At 40.0% G+C, this 21,658-nt stretch overlaps 1 protein-coding gene across 2 annotated transcripts; it reads left to right on the top strand.

Moving 5' to 3' along the window:
* Positions 1-1,549: 1,549 nt before the first annotated feature.
* On the top strand, positions 1,550-4,295 carry LOC124409412 (cyclin-H). Of its 2 annotated transcripts, none has more exons than XM_046887005.1 (6): positions 1,550-1,803; positions 2,379-2,603; positions 2,735-2,908; positions 3,109-3,334; positions 3,437-3,548; positions 3,704-4,295. In XM_046887005.1, exons 1-6 carry the CDS (start codon positions 1,687-1,689, stop codon positions 3,843-3,845), a joined length of 996 nt encoding a protein of 331 aa, XP_046742961.1. In that variant the 5' UTR covers positions 1,550-1,686; the 3' UTR covers positions 3,846-4,295. The 2 variants fall into 2 exon arrangements, with proteins under 2 accessions (XP_046742961.1, XP_046742962.1); XM_046887006.1 differs by having other exon boundaries at positions 1,583-1,803; positions 2,471-2,603.
* Positions 4,296-21,658: the final 17,363 nt, after the last annotated feature.

The raw sequence follows: 21,658 nt of genomic DNA, 5'->3' as shown, positions 1-21,658 counted from the left end.
TCATCACGAGTCAGACTCGTTAAAGCACGGCAAGGGGTTAAACTGTTAGTTTTATTCATTTTAATCAAGTTCAAATCTTCATTTCCAGTATTGATCTTCAATTTTTTATATGTCCTCTGTTATTCATTGTAAAAATATATAAAAACTTGTACTGTAAAAGATTGTTGAATTTTTAATGGTCTTTCATAATTTATCATCATTGTAAGATATAAGAAGCTACGCGTATAGACATCTTATAATTATTCAATTCCGTAAAAATTGATGCAATAATCATACATATGGCTTCCCTGCAACAGAATTCATTTAATTAAAAGAGAGTAATATTTCAAAGCATTATAATTTGGCCCGTCGTCCAGCGCAGTAGATCGCAGCAGAGATATATCTCTAGTGACCCGAAAATATTAATACTCATCAGCATATAATTAAGCTGAACAAGCAGAGAGATACGAGGGTATCATGTTCGGAACTCGACCAGTGAGGCATGCAATGTGAATAATGACCTTCTGCGAATAGCTACCTGCCGTCGTACAATTGCACGATGAAAACTATTTGAAAAAAGTTATAATTTTGCTCGCAAAGTATGACAGTGAAAAACATAAATTTGAAAGAAAAAAAATTTCTATCATGAATTTATTAAGCTGAAAATCTGTCGTCTTTGTTTATAAAAGTTCTTGACTCTTGAAATAATATATTAAATTTTTAATCAAATCGGTCTGATCACTACTGAGAAAATAAATGGTCGGGAACCCTCGACCGAAGCTATACTTTGCACTTGTATGTGTGTGGAATTCATAAAAATACGCGTACGTATGCGTACAGCCCATCGCTCTTCGGCCACGTGTACATATGCTTTTGGCGATTCACTCCTCAGGCGAGCAAACTAACCAACGAGCCTGAAGAAGCATAGCTTCGAAAATTATTTGAAATATTTTTATTATTTTTGTTTTCAAAAACCAATTGGAAGTGAGATTTGATACGTTCAGGATTTAAGTATTTTAATAGTACAGTACCTACTTATCCATTAAATATCATTAAGATAATCGCAAAAGGCATTTTTACTCTGCTTAACCGTCTGCAGCCTTTATTATAAATGTAAGTATATGATAAACAGGTGAGCATAACGTCAAGGCTCGCTTTCCAATGATAAATTCACTTGCGACTTTACTCGAAAATTATTAATTATGCATATATATCTTTGGCCATCGATTATTTTACAGTTCTTGTGATAGGAAAATTTTAAATTTCCCGCTCGTCGCAGCTGTTGGTAGCACTGGTCAACTGGGAAACGTTGCCGACGTGGCGCTTACACCGTTCGTATTTCTATTTTCAGTGCCTTTCGTAGCCTTTCGTTCCACTCATCTCTATACTATACATATACTAACAGAGATCAGTGACTGGTTTTCTTTTCGTAGCCTACGTGTGCCCCAAATATGACAGGCACAAATTGGCAGTAACTGGCATATTCAAGTTTACCCCCAAGTGCCAGCGGCCATTGGTGATCGCTGAGACTGAGCAGTGAGCATGAGCCATAGACTTATGCGGAGTCGCTTTGGAAATTGGAAGCCATTCCTCGGTGAGAAGCGCAGCGAGGAGGCAGAATACTTGCGTCGCAGGCACGAAGAAATATTATTGGGGAGTTTGTTGCGGTGCGATTAAACTTCTCACGCGATAATAAATACACCAAAAATGTTTCCAATGAGCTCTCAAAAGATGTACTGGATATTCAGCGACGAAAATGACCTCACGGAACTTCGCGAGAAGACGAACTCCGAATTCATCGACAAACACGGCGTGCACGTTCCGGTGAGTTTGTTCCATCCATTGATTTCACCTCCCGAATAAAATATCTATAGCTATAAGCAAAAAAGCGTGTTTTGTCAATTTGAAACAAATTACTTGATCGAAAGGCAGTTCGTAGAAAGTTCTCGATCATTGTTTCAGCTTCGAACAACGTGCGTTTACCATTTGATTCACTATTCGAGAATATTCGATCTTTCATTAGCATACCTCGGTAGTCTCCGTTCATTTTGACGTATCATTTTATATATATATATATATATGGGTGGATAAATTTATTTGAGAATTTTTATTATGCGCGACGTGTTGTGGAGAACACGCCATTTCGAACCGTTGACAATACATCGAATCTCACGCAGTTTGTTGATGACTTGAATACAAATTTGGGACAGTCAAATAATAACGTTGGTCAAAATGTATTCACCGTTGTGGGAAGAAGGTTGATATTTATACTGACGTGAAAATTCCGGCCTAACATTCGATTGGCGTATTATGTGCAAATATTTTTCCGATACGTTTCCGTTTCCGCGAAAGAGTGATAATTTGACTTGAAAAACGGCTCGTTCTTTTCAATTGTACAGCGCGATCAGAGAGAAGAGCATTTCCTAACAGCTTCGGAAGAACGGATATTACTCAAATTCTATGAATTACAACTCCGAGACTTCTGTCGCAGATTTGTTCCGCCCATGCCAAGACCAACCGTAGCCACTGCGCTTCACTACTTCAAAAGATTCTATCTAAGGAACAGCGTTATGGATTACCACCCTAAGGAAATCCTCGTTACGTGCGTCTACCTCGGCTGCAAGGCAAGTATTCATAATGCGAATACAATTTAACTTACTCGCAGACATGACTAGTAATTAGCTTTTTTCATTGCAATTAACAAAACTTTTCAACTGGTACCAGATTTCATTCTTTTTTAAATTTTCTTTCCCAGGTGGAGGAATTCAATGTCTCAATATCCCAGTTCGTAGCGAACATCAAAGGAGACAGAGAAAAAGCATCAGACATCATTTTAAACAACGAATTGTTACTCATGCAACAGCTCAACTATAACCTGACTGTCCATAATCCTTTCAGACCTGTAGAGGGCTTGATGATCGATATAAAGGTGAGTTTAGTTTCAGAAGGTAATCAACATATTTTCCAACTTGCAGAGTATTGGTTAAAGTTTTTATCACGTATTTTATAACTATCTCTTGACCATTCAGAGTTTTAATTTAAACTCTTATCTCTGCTATGTCTGGTTCACTTATCAAGATCACATCGGACCTTTTGTAATTCTCTATCAATTTTTTCCTGTGATTTTAGACTAGATGCACCGCACTTGAAAATCCAGAGAAGCTGAGACCCCATATTGACGATTTTCTCGAAAGAGTCTTTCTCACAGATAGTATTCTGATTTATGCTCCGAGTCAAATTGCTTTGGCTGCCACCTTGCACGCAGCGTCAAGAGCTGCTGCGAATCTCGACAATTATGTAACAGATACACTGTTCTCGAGGGAACATTTGCCAGGAATCATCGAGGCTGTCAGAAGTAAGTACATCGTAATCGTTTCTGGGGACGTTTCATTGTCTTCGTTACTTTATTTCGATACATTATCAACGAATGTAACTCTATAGTATATTGAATTTTCAGAAATAAGATCAATGGCAAAGTGTGTTGAGCCTCCAACAAGAGAAGTAGTTCGGTCGCTCGAGAAGAAACTAGACAAGTGTCGAAATCAAGAGAATAATCCAGACAGTGAAATGTAAGTCTTGCTTTCACGAATTTTTGTCAAACAATTTTTCCGCACATAGCGCTGATCTTGAAATTCAAATGCCAAGTGCAGTCCGAAACATCTAATTGTACCATTAAAGTTATGACAACATACTTTGTTACTTAATTGTGTACATATTTTTTCAGTTACAAACAAAGAATGCAGGACATGCTGGACGAGGACGATTTACGCGATAATGAAAAATACGCCAAAATCATTCAAGATCAGGCAGAGCATGACGAGAAAATATTGGGTGTGAGCAAAACCCTATCTCCATCGGCGCTGTAGCATCGAAAGGTTTGCCACTAAGTTTCTCGATAGACTTTAACTAATGAAAATAAGCAATCTCTAAAGCGCAGGGCGCAGAGAATTCTGTGATATTTCACACGTATCATCGTTTCATATTTAATCAGTTGCACTGCTATATTCCACTTTTTTTTTTATGTTATGTCGTGTTTTCATTTTCTTCAAGTTACGAGAAGTGATTTGCATAAGTTGAACTTATACTGCAAATCCTGATTAAAACCTATATTATTCAATTGTATTCGACACTGTCACTCTTAATGTTCAAGACAATAGTTTAACTTTTTCTATTCCATATTTAATTATTTTGTATGTCCAGTGACATGTTAAAGTTGATAATTCCTTAAAAATTATAAAATGAGTCTGGTTTCTTGAATTTTGTACAATTATCCTACTTTTACAACTAGACTGTCAACGTAAAATCTAAAATAAAAACTAGTATAGATTGCGATAAATCTGTATTTCATAATATTTGCAATAGTTGACAAAATTGAACATTACTTTTGTTTGCAGAGATCAAAAGGTTGTCGTTTTTGAAATCTGAAATCCTTGAACAATTATAAACTGTACTACAACTGGACATCCCCTTAATTTTAATTTTGAAGTAGGCTCAGACAGTGATAAAACTTTATTCTTGACTCAACTGCAATGGCTACTTTATTGGCCTGCAAAACGAGATTAAAGTAGCTTATGATTCCCTTTTGTACTTTTGCCAATAAATCTATTGTTCTTATCTATATTTTTCCCCTCTGCGGTTTCAAATTTTAAAGTCAAGAAAGCGGCTATAGTTGAGTCCGGAATAAAGTCCTATGTGCATACATGGGAATAAGTACTCTTATTCCCTTGTCACATAATGTACTACTGAAGAAATGAAAAGAAGAAAAAGACTGAAAAGAACACAATAATTGTTTCTCAGTTACTGTCAAAACTTGTGTGTCTCTAACGACTACAATCTCCGGGCTTAGTAGATACGCATTTCGTAATTATAAGTTTTCAATATCTCTAGTATCATATAAAACGTGTTCGTACCCAAAATAACGATTTCTATCACACAAAATCGTTGCCCAATGTAAATGATCTGATAGAAACAGGTATCTTTAAACTAATGAATACCAAATATGCTAATTATTCGGGATATCTTAGATATTGGAAAACAATGTCTAACTTACGTCATCCAAATGAATCAGTTAATTGGAATCTGGGTATACCTTTGTAATCACCGTATGAAACTGTTTAATTGATTGCATGGTCTGCTAGAAGATTTCTCGAAAAATTCAACGCCACACAACACCCGTGTCTTACTTCTCAACCAATTGCTAAATATTTATTCCGAGTGTGAAATTGACACTAAAGTTTCCAATTTAGGTAAACAAAATCTAAGTCGACTGTGGCCTTTGGTACTAAAACAGCCACAAAGGACAGATAACTATGTACCTCCTTAGTTCGCAGTTGAAATGAGTATAAGAATATAAACGGGGAAATCCCCGGTTAATTTTATTACTTTCTGTCATTGGAAGGGGACGGGAGTGAGTCCCTGGATAGGAAGCACGTAGGATTTTTTTGATGTACTAATTTTTGGGGGAATGGCACACTTCCAAAGTCAAAATTCACAAAAAAAATTGCCAGAAAATTGTTGATAACAAATGAACGGTGCCATATAAAAAAAAAATCCTACGCACTTCTTTAGACAATACATTTTTCATGATTCAGTTAAAATTTGAAATGAACTGGTTGAAAATTGCTCGAGTTATCGGTACACGTACCGATTTGCCATCTTGACAATGCAGTTTTGAGATAAACGCGCTTAAAGATTTACGTACTCTGGTCCCCTACCTGGCGGCCTTGTACTATACTATGACAAACAAGTACTTACAGATATTTCCTGGCCATAATCTTTTTGGATATCATTTTTGAGTGCCTAGGGGACCATTTAAAACAATTTTAAATTTTTTTTTGAAATTTAAAAAAAAAAACGATTTTTAGGAACTTCTATAGTGATCTAACCACTTAAGACTTTTCAATCTGTTAGCCAATCTAAAAAGGTGATTGTGAACTTCGAAAATAGAATAGAAAAATTATTTATAGAAAAGGCATAACATTACATAATTTTTAGGCCACTATTTTTCTCTGTTCAATTCTGTTGTTTCAACGCGTTTGTCGCCAATTATTCTGCCTTGCTCAACGTTTTTTTCAATAAGTTTTGGTCCATCTCAATGCACATATACAAGTTGGCAAAGGACACGTTTTGAGGTGCGTCCTCATCAAAGTACTCTACATATGATCTTCTAACTTCTAACATCACATTTATGATATGTCCGTGTTTTACCAGGGCCCGTTGAAATGGGGTTTTATCCTGATTGCTATCGTCATTCGATGGTGGGTTCCCAGGGTGTGTTTTGGGGTTTGCCATGATTCTTATAGCTTACAGATGCCTTACAATCGTCGAACTTGAGATGGATTCAAAATTCGAGAGGGTGTTACGCAAGGACGACTCTGTGAAATGTTGTATAGGGGATGGGGAGTTGAAGCATCAAAGTCCGAAATCGACAGTGATTTTCCACCTCCCTGGTTTAATTCAGGGGTTGTTTGTTCCCCTATGGTACTTGGCGCAGGTGATCTAAGATACTGCAATGAAAGAGTATCTGCCTCATGCAAATTCTGCCACGCACTCCTACCGGTGTTTAGTAGTTCATATGTGCCAGAGAGCACTTGTTCCCCCCCTTCACGCGCAAATTCCATTGTTTGATTTTTGGTCAACCATTGTTGGATGCCTGGTCGAGTTAGCATTTTATGTGTGAATGGCGTTTCTTGTCTTTCCGCACTACAATCTCCCCGTCCGTACTCCGTTCTCGCCTAAAGGAGGTGTTGATATCCCCCACTCGGTTCAAAAACTTTGTGGTTTTTGACACGCGTGGCGTATTTCCAATAGCCATAAGGGTACAATTACGCATTATTAAATTGTGTGCTTGGAAATAGTTTAGCACAGCGTAACTGAGACCGACGGCTTCCTTTATGCTAGAGTAGAAGCTCTTGTAGACAGGGTTGTACGTGACACTCAATAGTGTTTCCCGATTTTTCTGATCTTGCAAATCAAAAACGAATAGCAGATTCTGATCCAGTTCTTTAAGAGCTGGAGCTACTAACGATATCATCGTGGGATAACCATTGAGAGAAATAGTTCCATTCACAGCTTGTGGGATATGATTGGTGAAGATGACTCGCTTGCAGTGCTCTGGCACACGCACTAGATCTTTAGTGGTAGGAGATATTAGGTAGCTTGAATAGAGGTCTCGTTCTGTATGCATGTACTGTTGCCACGTGTTAATTTGTACGCCATTTAAAAACGTAGGGATTAACTCGCATAACGCAAATCTCGACAAAAACCGCTAACTTGGAATCCTTGGAGGATAACATTCTATTGTTTGAATATCGACTTGACAGGCTAATTACCGTTGTTGTTAAATCTTTCTTCATAAGTTCAAACCCCGATATTTTGGTTTCTGTAGTTATAATAAGACTTATTATTAGGTATGAGGTACTAAATGGAGAAGCAGAACACAGCTGAGTCAATCTCATATAAATCAAATAATAATCCAGAGAATACTTGTCTCCGTCGTCAGTTTGGTTTCTGACTAACCAGAAACAAGTCCGTAGTCGCTAGGAGGCGAATCAATTTTTCCGCCGTCTTTTAGTGGCAGTTGAGCCTCCGATTAGAGCGTTGGCCTCCATCAAGAGATAAAATTGAATTCGTCGCTTCCTCTTTTTCGGCAGCGAAGGTTCAGGAGCTGAAACCTCTGCCGGAGGATTCGGAAGTTCAACGACCGGAGCCTCTGCCGGAGGATCCGAAGGTTTGCGATTGGCTCCGAGAGTGTTCAGTAGACGATCGCGATGTTTGTAAACATACATTCTTATACGTTTCGCCTCGTTCTCTGTACTCGTTCTACTGAACACCCTCATGGCGATTCCCCTCGCATCCTCCATTGCCAGAGTCTTCCTAGACTCGATCTGATCCGCCGCGAAGCGCACCGTATCAGGACATCAATTGAACAGGCCCGGAGTTTAGAATGTTCGAATTATTACCGTTCGCAATTAAGTAATTGTCCAACTCGGAGGCCGGTGGGTGCTTCGGTGACACTCGCCGATAGATGCGGGGGTGGGACGGTGATTCTTTCATACGGAGTTCTCTATCGAAGTCGTCGATACTTGTACCTTGGAGAACGTCATCAAATATTCCATAAACGCACATGAAACATATGTGACAAGAGCATATTACCCTGAAGGTATCAGTAGTCTAAATAGTTCAATACAGGACGTTCGGTAAATATCAAAAACGCACGAATTAATAACCCGACGAAATTTCACCGATCCGAGGGTATGAGTATTTAAAGAGTCGATATGAGTATTTAAAGAGTCGATATCAAACGTTTGTATATTGCCTTTTGGCATTATTAATTCTACAATGCGTCGTTCGTTACAGTGTATTACATTTGTTGCACCGGTCTCTCACCGGTCTCGATTGCAGTCCGAGGGTGAAGTTGAAATATCATTATCACGGGCGCACTTTTCAAAGTGCAACATACTCGTTCATACTTTATTATTCCAGTAATCTCGGAATCCTCTTCACACGCGTGATTCTTATACGTACATTCTTATACTCTACCGGCTGATATAATGGTATTTGACGCTCTAATAGTGAGTACTCTTTTTTTTATATTTGCCTGGAGCGCCTTAATTATGTTGTGTGTGGTCCATTTTAACCTAAAGTCTGTTCTTTTCATTAATAAAGTTATATTTCACATCTTAAAACCGAGTACATTACTGATCCGAGAGAGTATGTCTCTCATAACCACATCCCTGGATAACCTGGCTAAAGTACCTACATTCCCCAATACTACTTTACTTTAGCCAGGTTATCCAGGGATGTGGTTATGAGAGACCTACTCTCTCGGATCAGTAATGTACTCGGTTTTAAGATGTGAAATATAACTTTATTAATGAAAAGAACAGACTTTAGGTTAAAATGCGTATGTATCAAACATGGACGCTGATCGACTGTCGCGCGTCCGGAGAGGCTCGTGAGTGGGGGAAGTTATCCCCACTCTTGGGTTAGACAGCTAGGTTATCCCTACACACTTCCCTCCTAGTGTTAACGTTATATATAATAAGAGTTAAAGTTTACAATGTTTTTTTTTTTTTTTTTTTCTTTTTTAATTACAGGTACAAAAGTAACTCAAAATTATAGCTTACATGTACTTAGCAAATATTTGGATCAAAGGTTATGCACTTTTTACGCTCGTAGGTCTTCAGCTTAGAACGATCAATTGAAATATCTTCTACAGGCCTACTTGCAGCTGTAGATTTATCACTGGCTTTTTCTTTGGTATTCGTCGAGCTTGCGGAGGGAGATTGGTTACTACTAGCATGTACATTTTCATTAGGAATTACATTGTCATCTGAATCACATAGGTTATCAGATATAAAGTACGCTGGTTTGAGAAGTTCGACTGATACTTCCGTGCCAATATCGACCATAATTCGATACCTTGGTGTCAGAAATTTTGTCCGATTGAGATAAGTGACGCGTAACTCATTATAACACCTGTCTACTTTCCTAACTTGTACTTCAATAGCTTGACATTAAATATTCATAGCCACATGGAGACGTGGTGCTAATAACATATCTTCGTCTCTTTTGGTTATGAATAAGTAATGGTCAGGCAGTCTCATTACGTCAAGATGTTTTGGTGCTATAAGTGGGTTCCCGATGTTTCTTTCATTCCTCCCTAACATTTGACACAGAGACTTCATGGATTAAAAAGTTGCTCGCAGCATAATGGTGGATTCCGCTTTACAGATGAATTTGGAATGCAATTTGACCGTACAACCATAAAACTCTGGCACTGTGAAACGATATACGAATTTTTACCTTTTCTTCAAAAGCTTGCGGCGGTTTTTCATCATCGGTGAAGTGTCAGCTGAGGCTGAGGCTACGTTGGCTTGAGATTTCTGGTTCAGTACTAAAGTACGGAATATCTCGTTCTTCTCTTTATCGTTGTCTGCGATTTGCTGCATGGCTTTTGCAAAGATCTGAAATATCAGAAACAAGTGATTGAAGCAATAACGGCATGGAATCTCATCGAGGTATAAAACTTTGAAAAACTCATTCTAATAGTTACCTCCACGCATGAAGCCTGATGCTTAGCTATAGCCATAAAATCTTTCCTCGCAGCTTTCTGCGCAAGGTTTTGACTTCTGAAAATGAAACACTCGTTGCATACATAGTTTTCTACTTTGTCATTATAAAATCTAAAGTTATAAACATACTCACGACTCTTTGAGGCTTTGTGAATCTTTCTTGGGCGCCTCGAACATGGTTCTTGATGCAAATTTTGTCCCACGCTTGATGGCTTCGGTTCTGCTGACTTTTGAGCTGCACAAGTCGGTTTTTGAGAGCCCAACGGAGGACTGGATCCAGGTAAAACAGCTTCTTCATTCACAGCCGCTGTACACGATGGTTCTCCTTGATTCGTGGATTGAAAGCATTCTGAAGTAGTGGCTGCGTCTAGTACCACAATAGTTACAGAACCCGTTGCCCTGAAACTTCTTTCTTCAGAAGAACAAAGTTCACAACGTGAACCTATGGAAGTTATTGACTATATCCCGGAACCTCTTCCTCCAATGAAACGAAATCCATCAATTGGTGCAATTGGTGCAATTGGTTCTTCTCAAGGGGGTATAATTTTACTTGAGCAAACACGCCGTCATGAACATATTCATTGTGTAATAAAAGCTTTGGAAGTCGCAACTTTTACGTTATGTCAAAGCTGTGAAAAGCTGCTACAGAAATTACTGCAAATCTCCCTGAAGGGGCACCATCAAAAAGCGCACTCTCATTGCGGCTCCGGTCATACCTAAGAGTTCTATTCCATCAACCCCCTTAGAAGATAATGACACGTATTCATATATGTACGTGTCATTATCTACCGTAATGGTCTACCGTATGAGGATAATCAACAATATTGAAACTAAGTTTTCCTTGTATCACATGAATCAGTGTTTGACGCTGAATTGATAATCTGCAGAGTACTTACATTGAAAGAATCCAAAACTTGTGTCCGAGTAGTTAAGTGTTGATGCTGTCGTTGCTGCAGGGCTTGTGACATACACAGCGGGACGTCGGGTGCTTTTATGTACACAGCAACAGCTGATAAGAGTGCGTGCGTGGAAGGGATACGCTGACCGATTCAATTAGTACGAAAACAAATGATACTCAAAATTGTTATTGCGATAATGAATAACAATTATTGCTACCGCTAAGTTATTGGGTATGTACTTCACATGCACTCCTCATCGTAACAGAGGCCATGGGGCTATTGAAGTAGTGTGTCGCAATGTCATGTGATTCTCACTGAATACTGAAATGATGAAATGGTGGGGCGCTTTACATAATGACATCATATGTTTGACCTGCCTGACAGGCAACAGTCAAACCCTTCTATGTTATTTGTTGTTGGGTTTAGATCAGGTTGCCTATCTCTTAGTGGGCACAGTCCACCCTTCCAGCATTGACCTGTTTTTTTTGCATTCTGATATGCTATTGGTGGTTATGTTGAAATCAACAGTATCATAAATCCACTGATAACATGCTTGGAACTTGACTCTGTCCCTGTCAGGAGTGTTGAAACAGATCACACCACCAGTCATAACACTGAACTCATATGTGCTAATGTCTTTGCAAGTTTTCTGGACACATACCTTGCCAACACTATTATTGAATAATGTTTGATCACATGCCATTGATGTATTTAGCATTGCAAGTGCTATAAAGCTAACTGCAGTTTTTAAGGCAACATTATGAGTGCTACCTCTTCATAATGGGGATTCATCAATATCATAACTACTATTGGTATTCTAAAGATGCAGTATTCCTTTCTAGATTCCTTCTGAACCTCCTCTGTTTTCTCTCGTTCCGCAGTTGCAAAATATTTGTGTACTTACCATAAGCAATAGGTATAGTCTTCATGAGTAGTACTGTAACTAAGAAAGATATCACCATAAAAACTATAATTCATAGCATCACAGGCATGACTAAGTGCTGGCACTTCCGTTTTCCATCATTCTGTGGACAGTACAACCCCGGTGAGGCAGACAGTATAAACCCTGAGTACTTGTCACACTCATACTTAACCAATCCAAACTATGTCCATGGAACCTTGTTCTGGTTGAATACAATAAATAGTTGTATATCATTGATAGTGAATGAACAGTTGTGTTGCTCACTCGTGACTATCTTTCCTGAGTGAGCTGTTATCATGAACTTACTCCTAATAACAATCCTATGAAAGCTAACATCATACCTGTATGATATTTTTTCCTCTTGTTTCACCTTTTCTTTCCTTGCTCAAGCGTGCTGCTCTAGACTCAAGGTCTGTTAGACTAGTTGTCAACGCCACACCGTCCGTTTGGCGCCATGTTTCTTGCCTCATACGTCGCCGTGTTATCATCCTTTGTTTTGATTCGCGGTCTTCTTCGTTAAGTCCATTCCTCCATTAACAGCGACTTCGTCTTACCATTTTGCTCTTGGCACGAGGGATTTTATAATTTGAAAAACATGAGATGGGTCCTAAAGAACCTGGCAAAGAAGTTAGTAGTATCCCAGGTTACATTGATTGTAGATAATCCTTCCTTTCTTCTTGACCAACGCTACGCCAACTGTATTATTTCAACTAGGGAGAATTCGTTAACCTTACAAAATCGTGAAATAGTTCTTTGCTCGAATAACGACGGAATTTACTGGTTTCCCCCACAGATGAGAGAATTCTCAAAAATGTGTAACAATTGATGTTTATTCGATGACGAAATTCGCGCCACGTTCTGAACGTACCATTTCTGCAATAGGAATACATACTTTAATATCATTCAACATGTTTCCAAGCGGATTAATTTACTTCAATTGTGAAGTAAAGTAAATTGTAGGAGTTAGAATTAGAAGTGGGATCGAAAATTGATGATTCAAGAAAGAGCACTGTTCACTGCTCTTGTTATTGTTTCACAATAATAGGGGAAAAATTGCAATTTGTGGTTATCTATTAATATTAAGATGCTTCCCATCGCATTTTTCTGTTTTCCGTAAGAATAACTCGGGAAAAATGGTTTTTGCTGTTTATAATTTTTATAACTAGCTAACGACGCGTCGTACAGGTAATGCACAGACACACTTTTGTAGGGGATTGAACGCTCTACAAAAAGGTCTTGTGTCTTTTTTTCATAGATCTATGCTTTAAGAAGTTATAGGAAACTAGGGAGTCAATTTTTGTAAGCGCTATACAAATTTGCATGGTACGTACTCCGGTCGTTGTGCTCCAAGTGAGAACCCCCCAAGTTAAGACCGCATGAGTCAGCCGCAATAGTAATAGGAGGTATTGACAACCGCTCGTCAATACCGTCCCTCTATACCGTAACATCTGGTGGCAGCGGTGGGATTCATGATCACAATGGCATTGAACACATCGTTCATTACCCTGGCGATCCTTATATTATCTCCTTCGTTTGTCTTGAGCGGATCGTAACAGAACAGCGTGTTTCGACGTGGATGACCGGCGTCGAAGTACGAAAAGCACAGCATCCAGTGGTTTGCCGTCGCATCATTGTAGAGAAAAAAGTTCATTTTTCCTTCAATTTCAAAGACGGCGCATAAGTTTGGAGGTCAGTGCAAACGGCCGGATAAATGGCGTCGTAGTCCTCAGGGCGAAATCGAAAACGCGGCTACTCATGTGTCTGCAGGTACTCGACGTATCTTCTGATACACTCGTCACTTATATACTCTCCTGATTCCACGGACGCACGGGGTCTATTTCCGGCAGGGGCCCCCGTTCATTAGCTGCACTTCCCTGTAACTTTGACGAACGTCCAGAAGTGCTCGCGTTTGTGGAATCCTTGCGCTGCGGTAATCCGCCTAGGGTGACAGATGCCTCTTCTTCATCCGTAACCGTCAAGTCCCGGCAGGACCGGGTTTTGATCGGCGACGATCATGCCTCAATTTCAGATACGACTTCACGAGGGCCCCTGGGTGTGGAGGTACGCAGGCTCGCCTCTCCTATATCTGTAACCGTCAAGTCACTGTGTGCAAATCATTTTTCGTTGCCATGTCGATTAGGTACAGTAATGACCTGCCAGTGCTGGTATATGCGGCCTCGGTCTCGAATTCTTCTACAACTTTGTACGAAATATAGTGTCCAAACTTGTTAATGATGTTCAAAACTTTCCTACTGCTTGTGAGACTTTTTAAAGCCATCCCAAGCATTATTTGTTTGGAGGGTTTTATTCTTTCTCTTGTCGTTGCATAAATAAGATCAGACGCTAACGATTCACAGCGTAAATCCTTTTCTGAGTTCCTTCGTCGCTGATAATCATATCCCCCCCAAAATTGTCTGGAAAAAAGTTATCAATACTTTTGGAATTACATATTCCCCCTCGCCTGCCTGTACCATGTTCTACATCAGATCGTCGTCCTCGCAGAGTACCTTCACCATGCGTGCTGGGAGTAAGACGCTGAACGCCGCATCCACATCGACGACCACCCGTTGACCAAATCGATTCTGTACCCTCCGGATACTTGTGATTCGGTAATTTTTGAAAACTTCCAATTCTGATATTAATCGATAATAATGACCTCAGGCTCCTCAGTGGTTCGCTCGGGTCTAGGAAGTAAGATAATCTTTGACCGGATGTCTATTCTCTCAAGAAGAAGTCCCTCTTAATCTGGCTTGGTATGCTGCCTGTCGCTTGGCTTGTACTAGTTTACCAGCGCGATATTTTGATTTACGACGTCTAGTTTCGCTGTTTTGCATCTACCGGAAAGGAAGTGGAAACAAGGGACTGTCAGATAAACGTGGGAAAGCTAGGTTAAGCCTAATTATCTTGGCGGGTTCACGCCGACAACCAAAAATATCAACGTGATGTGAGGAAATTACCTTAGATATTTCACTGATTTTACTTTTAATTACTTCCTAGAAAATGAATACACGTTGTTCAAACTTTGTGTTTATAACCCGTATATTGTTACAGTTTCTTTCAGATGAAGTCTTACGAATAAATGTACAAGTTGAAATGAAGTTTTTATAATATTTTGTCAGAGTACCAAGTTTTAAGCGTTATGCGACTTGCGACTGCAATTATATTCAATTGTAAACGTTTGAGAATCGAGACTCCAAGTATAGAGTATCGCATTATATAAACTTTAGATAATTTGCAATGGTTATAATATCGGGTAAGCGTTCGGTTGGTTCTTTAGTCTGAAATTGAATTGAATATTTATTCCGGCCGGTCGCTTAGCCGTGTTGATATTGTAGAATTAATATCTGATCTCTGTTGAATGCACGTGCGTGCAGATTGTTATGAGAAAGTAATACGTGCGCTGCGAGGTGGCGACGTTCCAAAGGAAGTTTATTTTATATTTAATAATTATTTACTCAACGTACACCCACGTTCTTAGATATTACTTCTCTTTAACGCGAGGTATACTTAGACACTGATTTTTTTCAAAAATTTCTTATGGTATAGAGGGACGGTATTGACGAGCGGTTGTCAATACCTCCTTATACCCACCCGAGATGTTGGTTCGAGTGCCTTTGGGTCCGATCTCGTCGCTGTCCTCGATCCGGGATTGATGGAAGGAAGGATAATAAAATGGAGAAGGGTTACCTTCGATTATGAATAAACTTTATTCGAATTTGGGAGTAGGGTGGAACAAGTTGGCGAAGTGCTTTGAGGAGTAGCTGAAGTGACTTTTGGAGAACAGAAGTAGGAGCTTGATGTTATTTGTTTGAACGTTGGGATCGGAGTGAGTGCTCAGCGTGAGAAAGGAGCGAGAGTCCAGAATAGAGGGGAATAGAAATAGCAAGGTAAGCTGTCCACAGCTCCAAAGTAGGCCGTGAAAATTGCGTTGTAACCATGAATTTTAGCTTTTATATTTGACGTGTAGACAATCCCATTCGTAAGGTGGCTTGAAGAGACGCGTTGATGGTGATGCTTTCGAGTAGATTGAAATTGCAGCCAATTCTTTCAAAGTAAAGGTGTTGACGCAAGGTCCACGGAAGCCTTGTCTGACAACGATAAGCTCCATCTTTGAACTGCGGAAAACATACCAAATCTGACATATTTTCACTGATGGGCTTTCCTTTCACATTACAGTAAAACCTAGTTTATCCGAGGTGGGGAATGTGGGGAGGTGGTATCTCGGATAACACGGAAGAAATAAAAAATTCTAAAATTGTCTAAAATCACTTTGATTAGTAGAAGACAAGATTTTTGCCCATGACCTCTCCAGCGTGAGCCTTTGGACAGCATCCCAAGCTTGAGCTGACCAGTAAATTACACTTTTCATATTTATTGCAAGCAAACATTCTTTGAGGGTACTTCCAGCGATGCTTTTCTCTAGAATTTCTTGAAGTAAAAGACGTTGGTAATGACGTTTGAACGTCTCGAGTACGCCTTGATTGTCCAATGAAGGTCACATTTGGTGGGAAAAATTTGACAATGATGTTTTCACTTTTGAGAATCAGCTCGTTTGGATGCGGTAGAGCGTTGTCGAGTAACAGAATCGCTTTGCTAGAAAGACCAATGTTTTTTCAAAAATCTCTCAACCAAAGGAACGAATTGTTCGAAAAACCATTTTTGGAAAAGATCGCGACTCATCCAAGCACTCTTTTGATGTGCGTAGTACACTGGCAAAGCTTTGCAAGACTCGATACGCGTTCCTGGCTCATAGAAGATCGCAAATAATTTTTAATTGGTTTTAGTTTGCTAAAACTTCGCTCACAGCTTGCGAATGTAGTAGGAAGCGTAGAGTAAATTCGCAGGGCAATACAAATATTAGGAACAGTATCCTGCAAATTGTGCGCATAGATCTGTTGCCAGAGATAGAAACCGTTAGCCTTTTCTATATCACCATATAAAAGCTGAGCTTGCTCTTTAAAAATGTAGAATTCCTGGCAGAATTCAACGGCGCTTAAATCTCGCTCGTATTTTCGAGCCAGATTTACTCCATACTTTTGCAGTTCTTCAATTGACATTTTCAAAATATTAGTACCATTAAGAAAAGGAAAATTCAAATTCACCATGGTAGCACAATCAAACCTCTTTTTAATTTCTGGTATGATTCGATCAAATACCATCATTATTTCTTTAGAAAATAGTTGCACAGGTTGGAGTGTTGGTAATTCGTATTCACACGTCTCATTGAAATATTTTTTACGTTTCGGAATTCGTTTGTTTTGCAAAATAGAGTCAACACCACTTTTTTCAGCTACTTCTCCAGCCTATTTTATCCAATATTCCATTGGATTTTGTCTCATTTTGCGCAGACCATCCATTAGTGCGACGGAACGGGCAAGGATAATATCTTCTTTCTGAATTTCTATATTCACTCGATTGATTTCGCGGAGAATATTCGCCCAAATAGTTAAATTAAGAATAAATTTAAAATTCATTTTAGCAGTCAAGAGATAACCTGCCTCGTACTCAGCTTCTGGAGCATGAAAAGTTTGCTTAACTTCTTCTAAGGCTTCCGCTATTTCTGGAAAATTATTTAATATAATATTTGGATCAAAGGTTACGCGCGTTTTACGCTCGTAGGTTTTCAGCTTAGAACGATCAATTGAAATATCTTCTACAGGCCTACTTGTAGCTGTAGATTTATCACTGGCTTTTTCTTTGGTATTCGTCGAGCTTGCGGAGGGAGATTGGTTACTACTAGCATGTACATTTTCATTAGGAATTACATTGTCATCTGAATCACATAGGTTATCAGATATAAAGTACGCTGGTTTGAGAAGTTCGACTGATACTTCCGTGCCAATATCGACCATAATTCGATACCTTGGTGTCAGAAATTTTGTCCGATTGAGATAAGTGACGCGTAACTCATTATAACACCTGTCTACTTTCCTAACTTGTACTTCAATAGCTTGACATTTAATTACATGGATAGCTTCACCAATGGAAACTGCTGTATATCCTGGACCCTTCATGTAATTGTATGCAAATTCGACTGAATGAAGAGTAGCCATTGATAGTTGGGTTCTTAAGAGTTCATCTTCAACTCGACATCGTTGCATATTTAGATCTTCATAGAGAGATGTGATCTGTCTTTTGAAGGACTTCTCAACATAAATAAACTTAGAATTCACGTATGCAAACAAGTCCAGATTTTGGGTGTCAGGTAGATGTCTTGAGAAGTAGTATTCTGATCCTGATGCTGGTACGATCACGAGTTTCGGGTGTTCTGTCTAATATCCCGATTGATGGCATATTCTGATGGATCTGATAATGCGTAGAGCAAACACTGTCTCATCAGACTCTACGAAATACGTTTCTATCGGTGATGTAGTAGAATCAGAGGAAAACTCTACTATATGTGTCGCGGAGCCCTGGTACAGAACATCATAATCACCCGTCCCACATTCGGATATATTTCCTCTATTCCAATAAGTTGGTCCATCAACAAAATCATCACATGACCCTTTAGTATATGGGCATGACGTTCCCGAATGGAGTGAAATTGTGTCAGTTGTGGTGTCGACAATCGCCATATAGTCCTGTTATGTTAAAGATACTGAAGCTGATACTATGACATTGTCCCAACTACCAAAGCTATCACTATAGGATGAACCTTTAGAGTACCCGTCAGATCTCATGTCTCCGGCCAATGTCACTGTATTCACCAAGGTACCATTCTTCTCAAGACCAGTGACCAGGCTAGTTGGTGTTATCTGCATTTGCAGATGGTCATGCATGCTATAACACACGTCATCTGTAACAGGCATGATGTATGAAGCAACACCATTCTGGACAATCGAATTATGAGAACCTTGACCACAATTAGCAACTATCCGAACAACGTTCACTTTGCACTGTTTCACAACTGCCCTGAATGTTGTTGCTCGTTGAATGAGCTGAATGTTTCCAATTCTACTGGCCGGTTTACGCGACAAGGATTTACAGTCAGTTACACAAGAACGTACGGGCCATTACTTCAAAATTAGGGCTCGGGCGCAGCGGGGGGTGGTATTTTTGAAATGAGGAGACACAACTCTATCATGCATCGATGTTAACTCCTAAGCCGTTACGCTCGACCCATCAGTGTGCAGTAGCTGCCGCACGAGTTGCAGCGTAACGCCTATATCGGCACGTCGGTCCGATGCACATTCAATGCACATGCAGCCTGCTAGCGGACCGATCGAGACCTAAGCTCATACAGGTATATACGTGAGTTGGGATGCCTACTGGACGCAGTGTCGATACCGATAGCAGCTGTTATGAGCTCAACTCTGTACGTCGTACGGCATGCTCTCACGGGTCTACCGTGCGTGCTGCTGCCAAAAGCGTTGTGCAGCTCTCTTCTCTGATTCGTCTGTTGACAGAAACTTGTAGCGGCGCGATCTTACCTCTTAGTAATGGCATATGATAAAAGAACAAAAGAACAGTTTAGGTTGCATGCCTGCGAACGCACCGACGTGCATTAGGATTCGCCGTAATGTGTTATCAATGATGAGCCATAACTTGACGCTTGTTGAACTGAACGCCAGGCCACTGCTCGGTGCGATGTAACGATAAGGAGGAGGTTTGCACTTGGCAGCTACAGTCAGAATCTTTTACTTCCTGTTTGTTTCTCGTTAGGTACAGGAAGAATGACCGACATTATTATCGCCGTTATCGGGACTTCGACTCGGGACCGACAAGGGGATTTTTTTGAGGCGGCTGGAACAAAGGGTTTCCGGAATTTAAATAACACTTCGATTGACCCCAGGAGCTACTCATTAATTAAATTTTTTTTCCTTTTGCAATATATGGATAACGGTAATACCGAGCTGATAGACTGAAAATAGTATAACATTTCCGCCATTGTTATTTGATAATATCTCGTACCTATAGTTTGCGACATTGAAGCGCGTCACTCGATCTTGTGGGGTTGCACTGACGTCAACATGGCTGCAATGTTAGCGAAGAACGTGATTTTTGTAGAGTTACATCTTGCCTAGGCGTCGATTTACCATGCACTTGGCATTCTCGATACTTACTCTATAGAAAACCGTTTGTTAAGCATACCGAGCCGACTAGCAGGCTGCTTGGACATTAGGCTGCCTCAGACGACTGCAGGCTGGGGATGGGTCATAACACAGAGATGACATTCATATTCATTTATATATCTTTATTAAAAGTCACACACACTTAATTACTAATACATTTCTTACATTATAATAGCCTAAAGGATATCAGTAAACAGGAAGGTGACGCAGTTGTTTCTACACATTTCACCGACTATTATGCATGGCGACTTTACACCGCCTGTCTCTGGTCGTCAATGCCCCACGAGCCAAGCGATCATTAAAACTCTCCGACAAAATTTGCGGAGGTTGTACAAATGGCGTAATTGATGCTACCTGCGTTTACACGGTGCAAACCAGGTTCATGCATGAAAGACTCTTGACCAGTCTATACCCGAAACAGACGGTAGATAAGAGGTAGATAAAAATTTATAAAGCTTGCCAAGAATTATTAAACTATGTTGCAAAATACGAGTGAATGTATTTCGGACGTTATTTCCGCACCCTATTTACTGATAATCCCTGTTACAGCTGTCTCTAAAAGTTTCAATCGTTTTTAAAAAGAATCAGTGAAACACCCCTTGTAAACACACAAACGATCGACATGCACACGAATGTTTATATTTTTCACTCAATGCTGAGGCGCATTAGCCACGTCATTATAAATTGGCACGATTCCCGGAAGAGTCGAATTCGCTTCTTGCAGTTGAATAGATGTGGGTAAGCAGCTCATTAACCACCAAGAAACATGGTTTATGCAATAGTGGTGAAAATGCCCGTGCGGGCACTCGGTGCCACGAAACTCGGCAAAAGTTTCAGGGTATGCAATAATGTTGTCTAGGCGTTTACAGCAGTCGCAGTTGGCGTACCGATATTCTGAACACGTATCCATGTGATACCATGGCAGGACGATATCAATTAGTTTCGATGGACTCATCCATCGCTGCAGATGATCCGTATCTGTAGGAAAGATTGGGCCCGTTATCGGTAGTAGAGTTTCCACATTCAGTAAAATGCGATCTTCTTTTAATATTTTGGCATCATAATTTAACTCTACTTGTAATTCTTTTCCATTAAAAAAACTAGTAGAGTATGTTCGGGTTGATAACTTCCATAAGCGTTGCCGTATGAGCTCGTCTTCACCGCCGTCAGGATAGTATGCTTCGATCAGGCTTCGATAATCTTCAAACTCAAGAAATTTACTCATGTAGAGGAGGACGTCGCAAGGCAGGTAAGTTGAAGCAGAAGGTGGCGAGGGTTTCCGTAAGGTTCTCCATGGCGGTATCCATTTTCTTAGACTCGTCACGAAAGCGCTATAAGTTTCGTACATGATTATTTCGATTCACCGTAGATGTTTTCAATAGGGAGGCAACACACGTCGTTCCAGTGAGACGATTAATATATAAGACTAAGTTCTAACCACCGCGAATCGCTTTACTACGAGAAAGTATAGACTCGGCGAGCGCTCGGGACAAGCAGACGATGCCGTCAAATGTAGTACTTGCTTACTCCAAGCTCTACATATAATACAAAAAGACTTCGTGCCGGATTGGTCGCACCATGGAGCGTACCGATAAGACCGCGGCGCACGTGACTCTCCAACGCCGCATGGAGCTCGTGGTCACACAATCGATTGAGATGCAGCGACTGTGCTATCTTTGAAGAAAAAACCACGTATTTCTACTCAGGCGT

This window comes from Diprion similis, chromosome 8 (assembly GCF_021155765.1).
Source record: "Diprion similis isolate iyDipSimi1 chromosome 8, iyDipSimi1.1, whole genome shotgun sequence".
Lineage (NCBI taxonomy): Eukaryota > Metazoa > Arthropoda > Insecta > Hymenoptera > Diprionidae > Diprion > Diprion similis.
This window is presented reverse-complemented; position numbering and strand designations above follow the sequence as displayed.

Bases quoted from the DNA above. Each gene is read 5' to 3' on its own strand.
- LOC124409412 (XM_046887005.1), top strand. From the start codon at position 1,687: ATGTTTCCAATGAGCTCTCAAAAGATGTACTGGATATTCAGCGACGAA. The intron at 2,604-2,734 runs GCAAGTATTCAT...TTTCTTTCCCAG, and splicing joins GCGTCTACCTCGGCTGCAAG to GTGGAGGAATTCAATGTCTC. The intron at 2,909-3,108 runs GTGAGTTTAGTT...CTGTGATTTTAG, and splicing joins GCTTGATGATCGATATAAAG to ACTAGATGCACCGCACTTGA.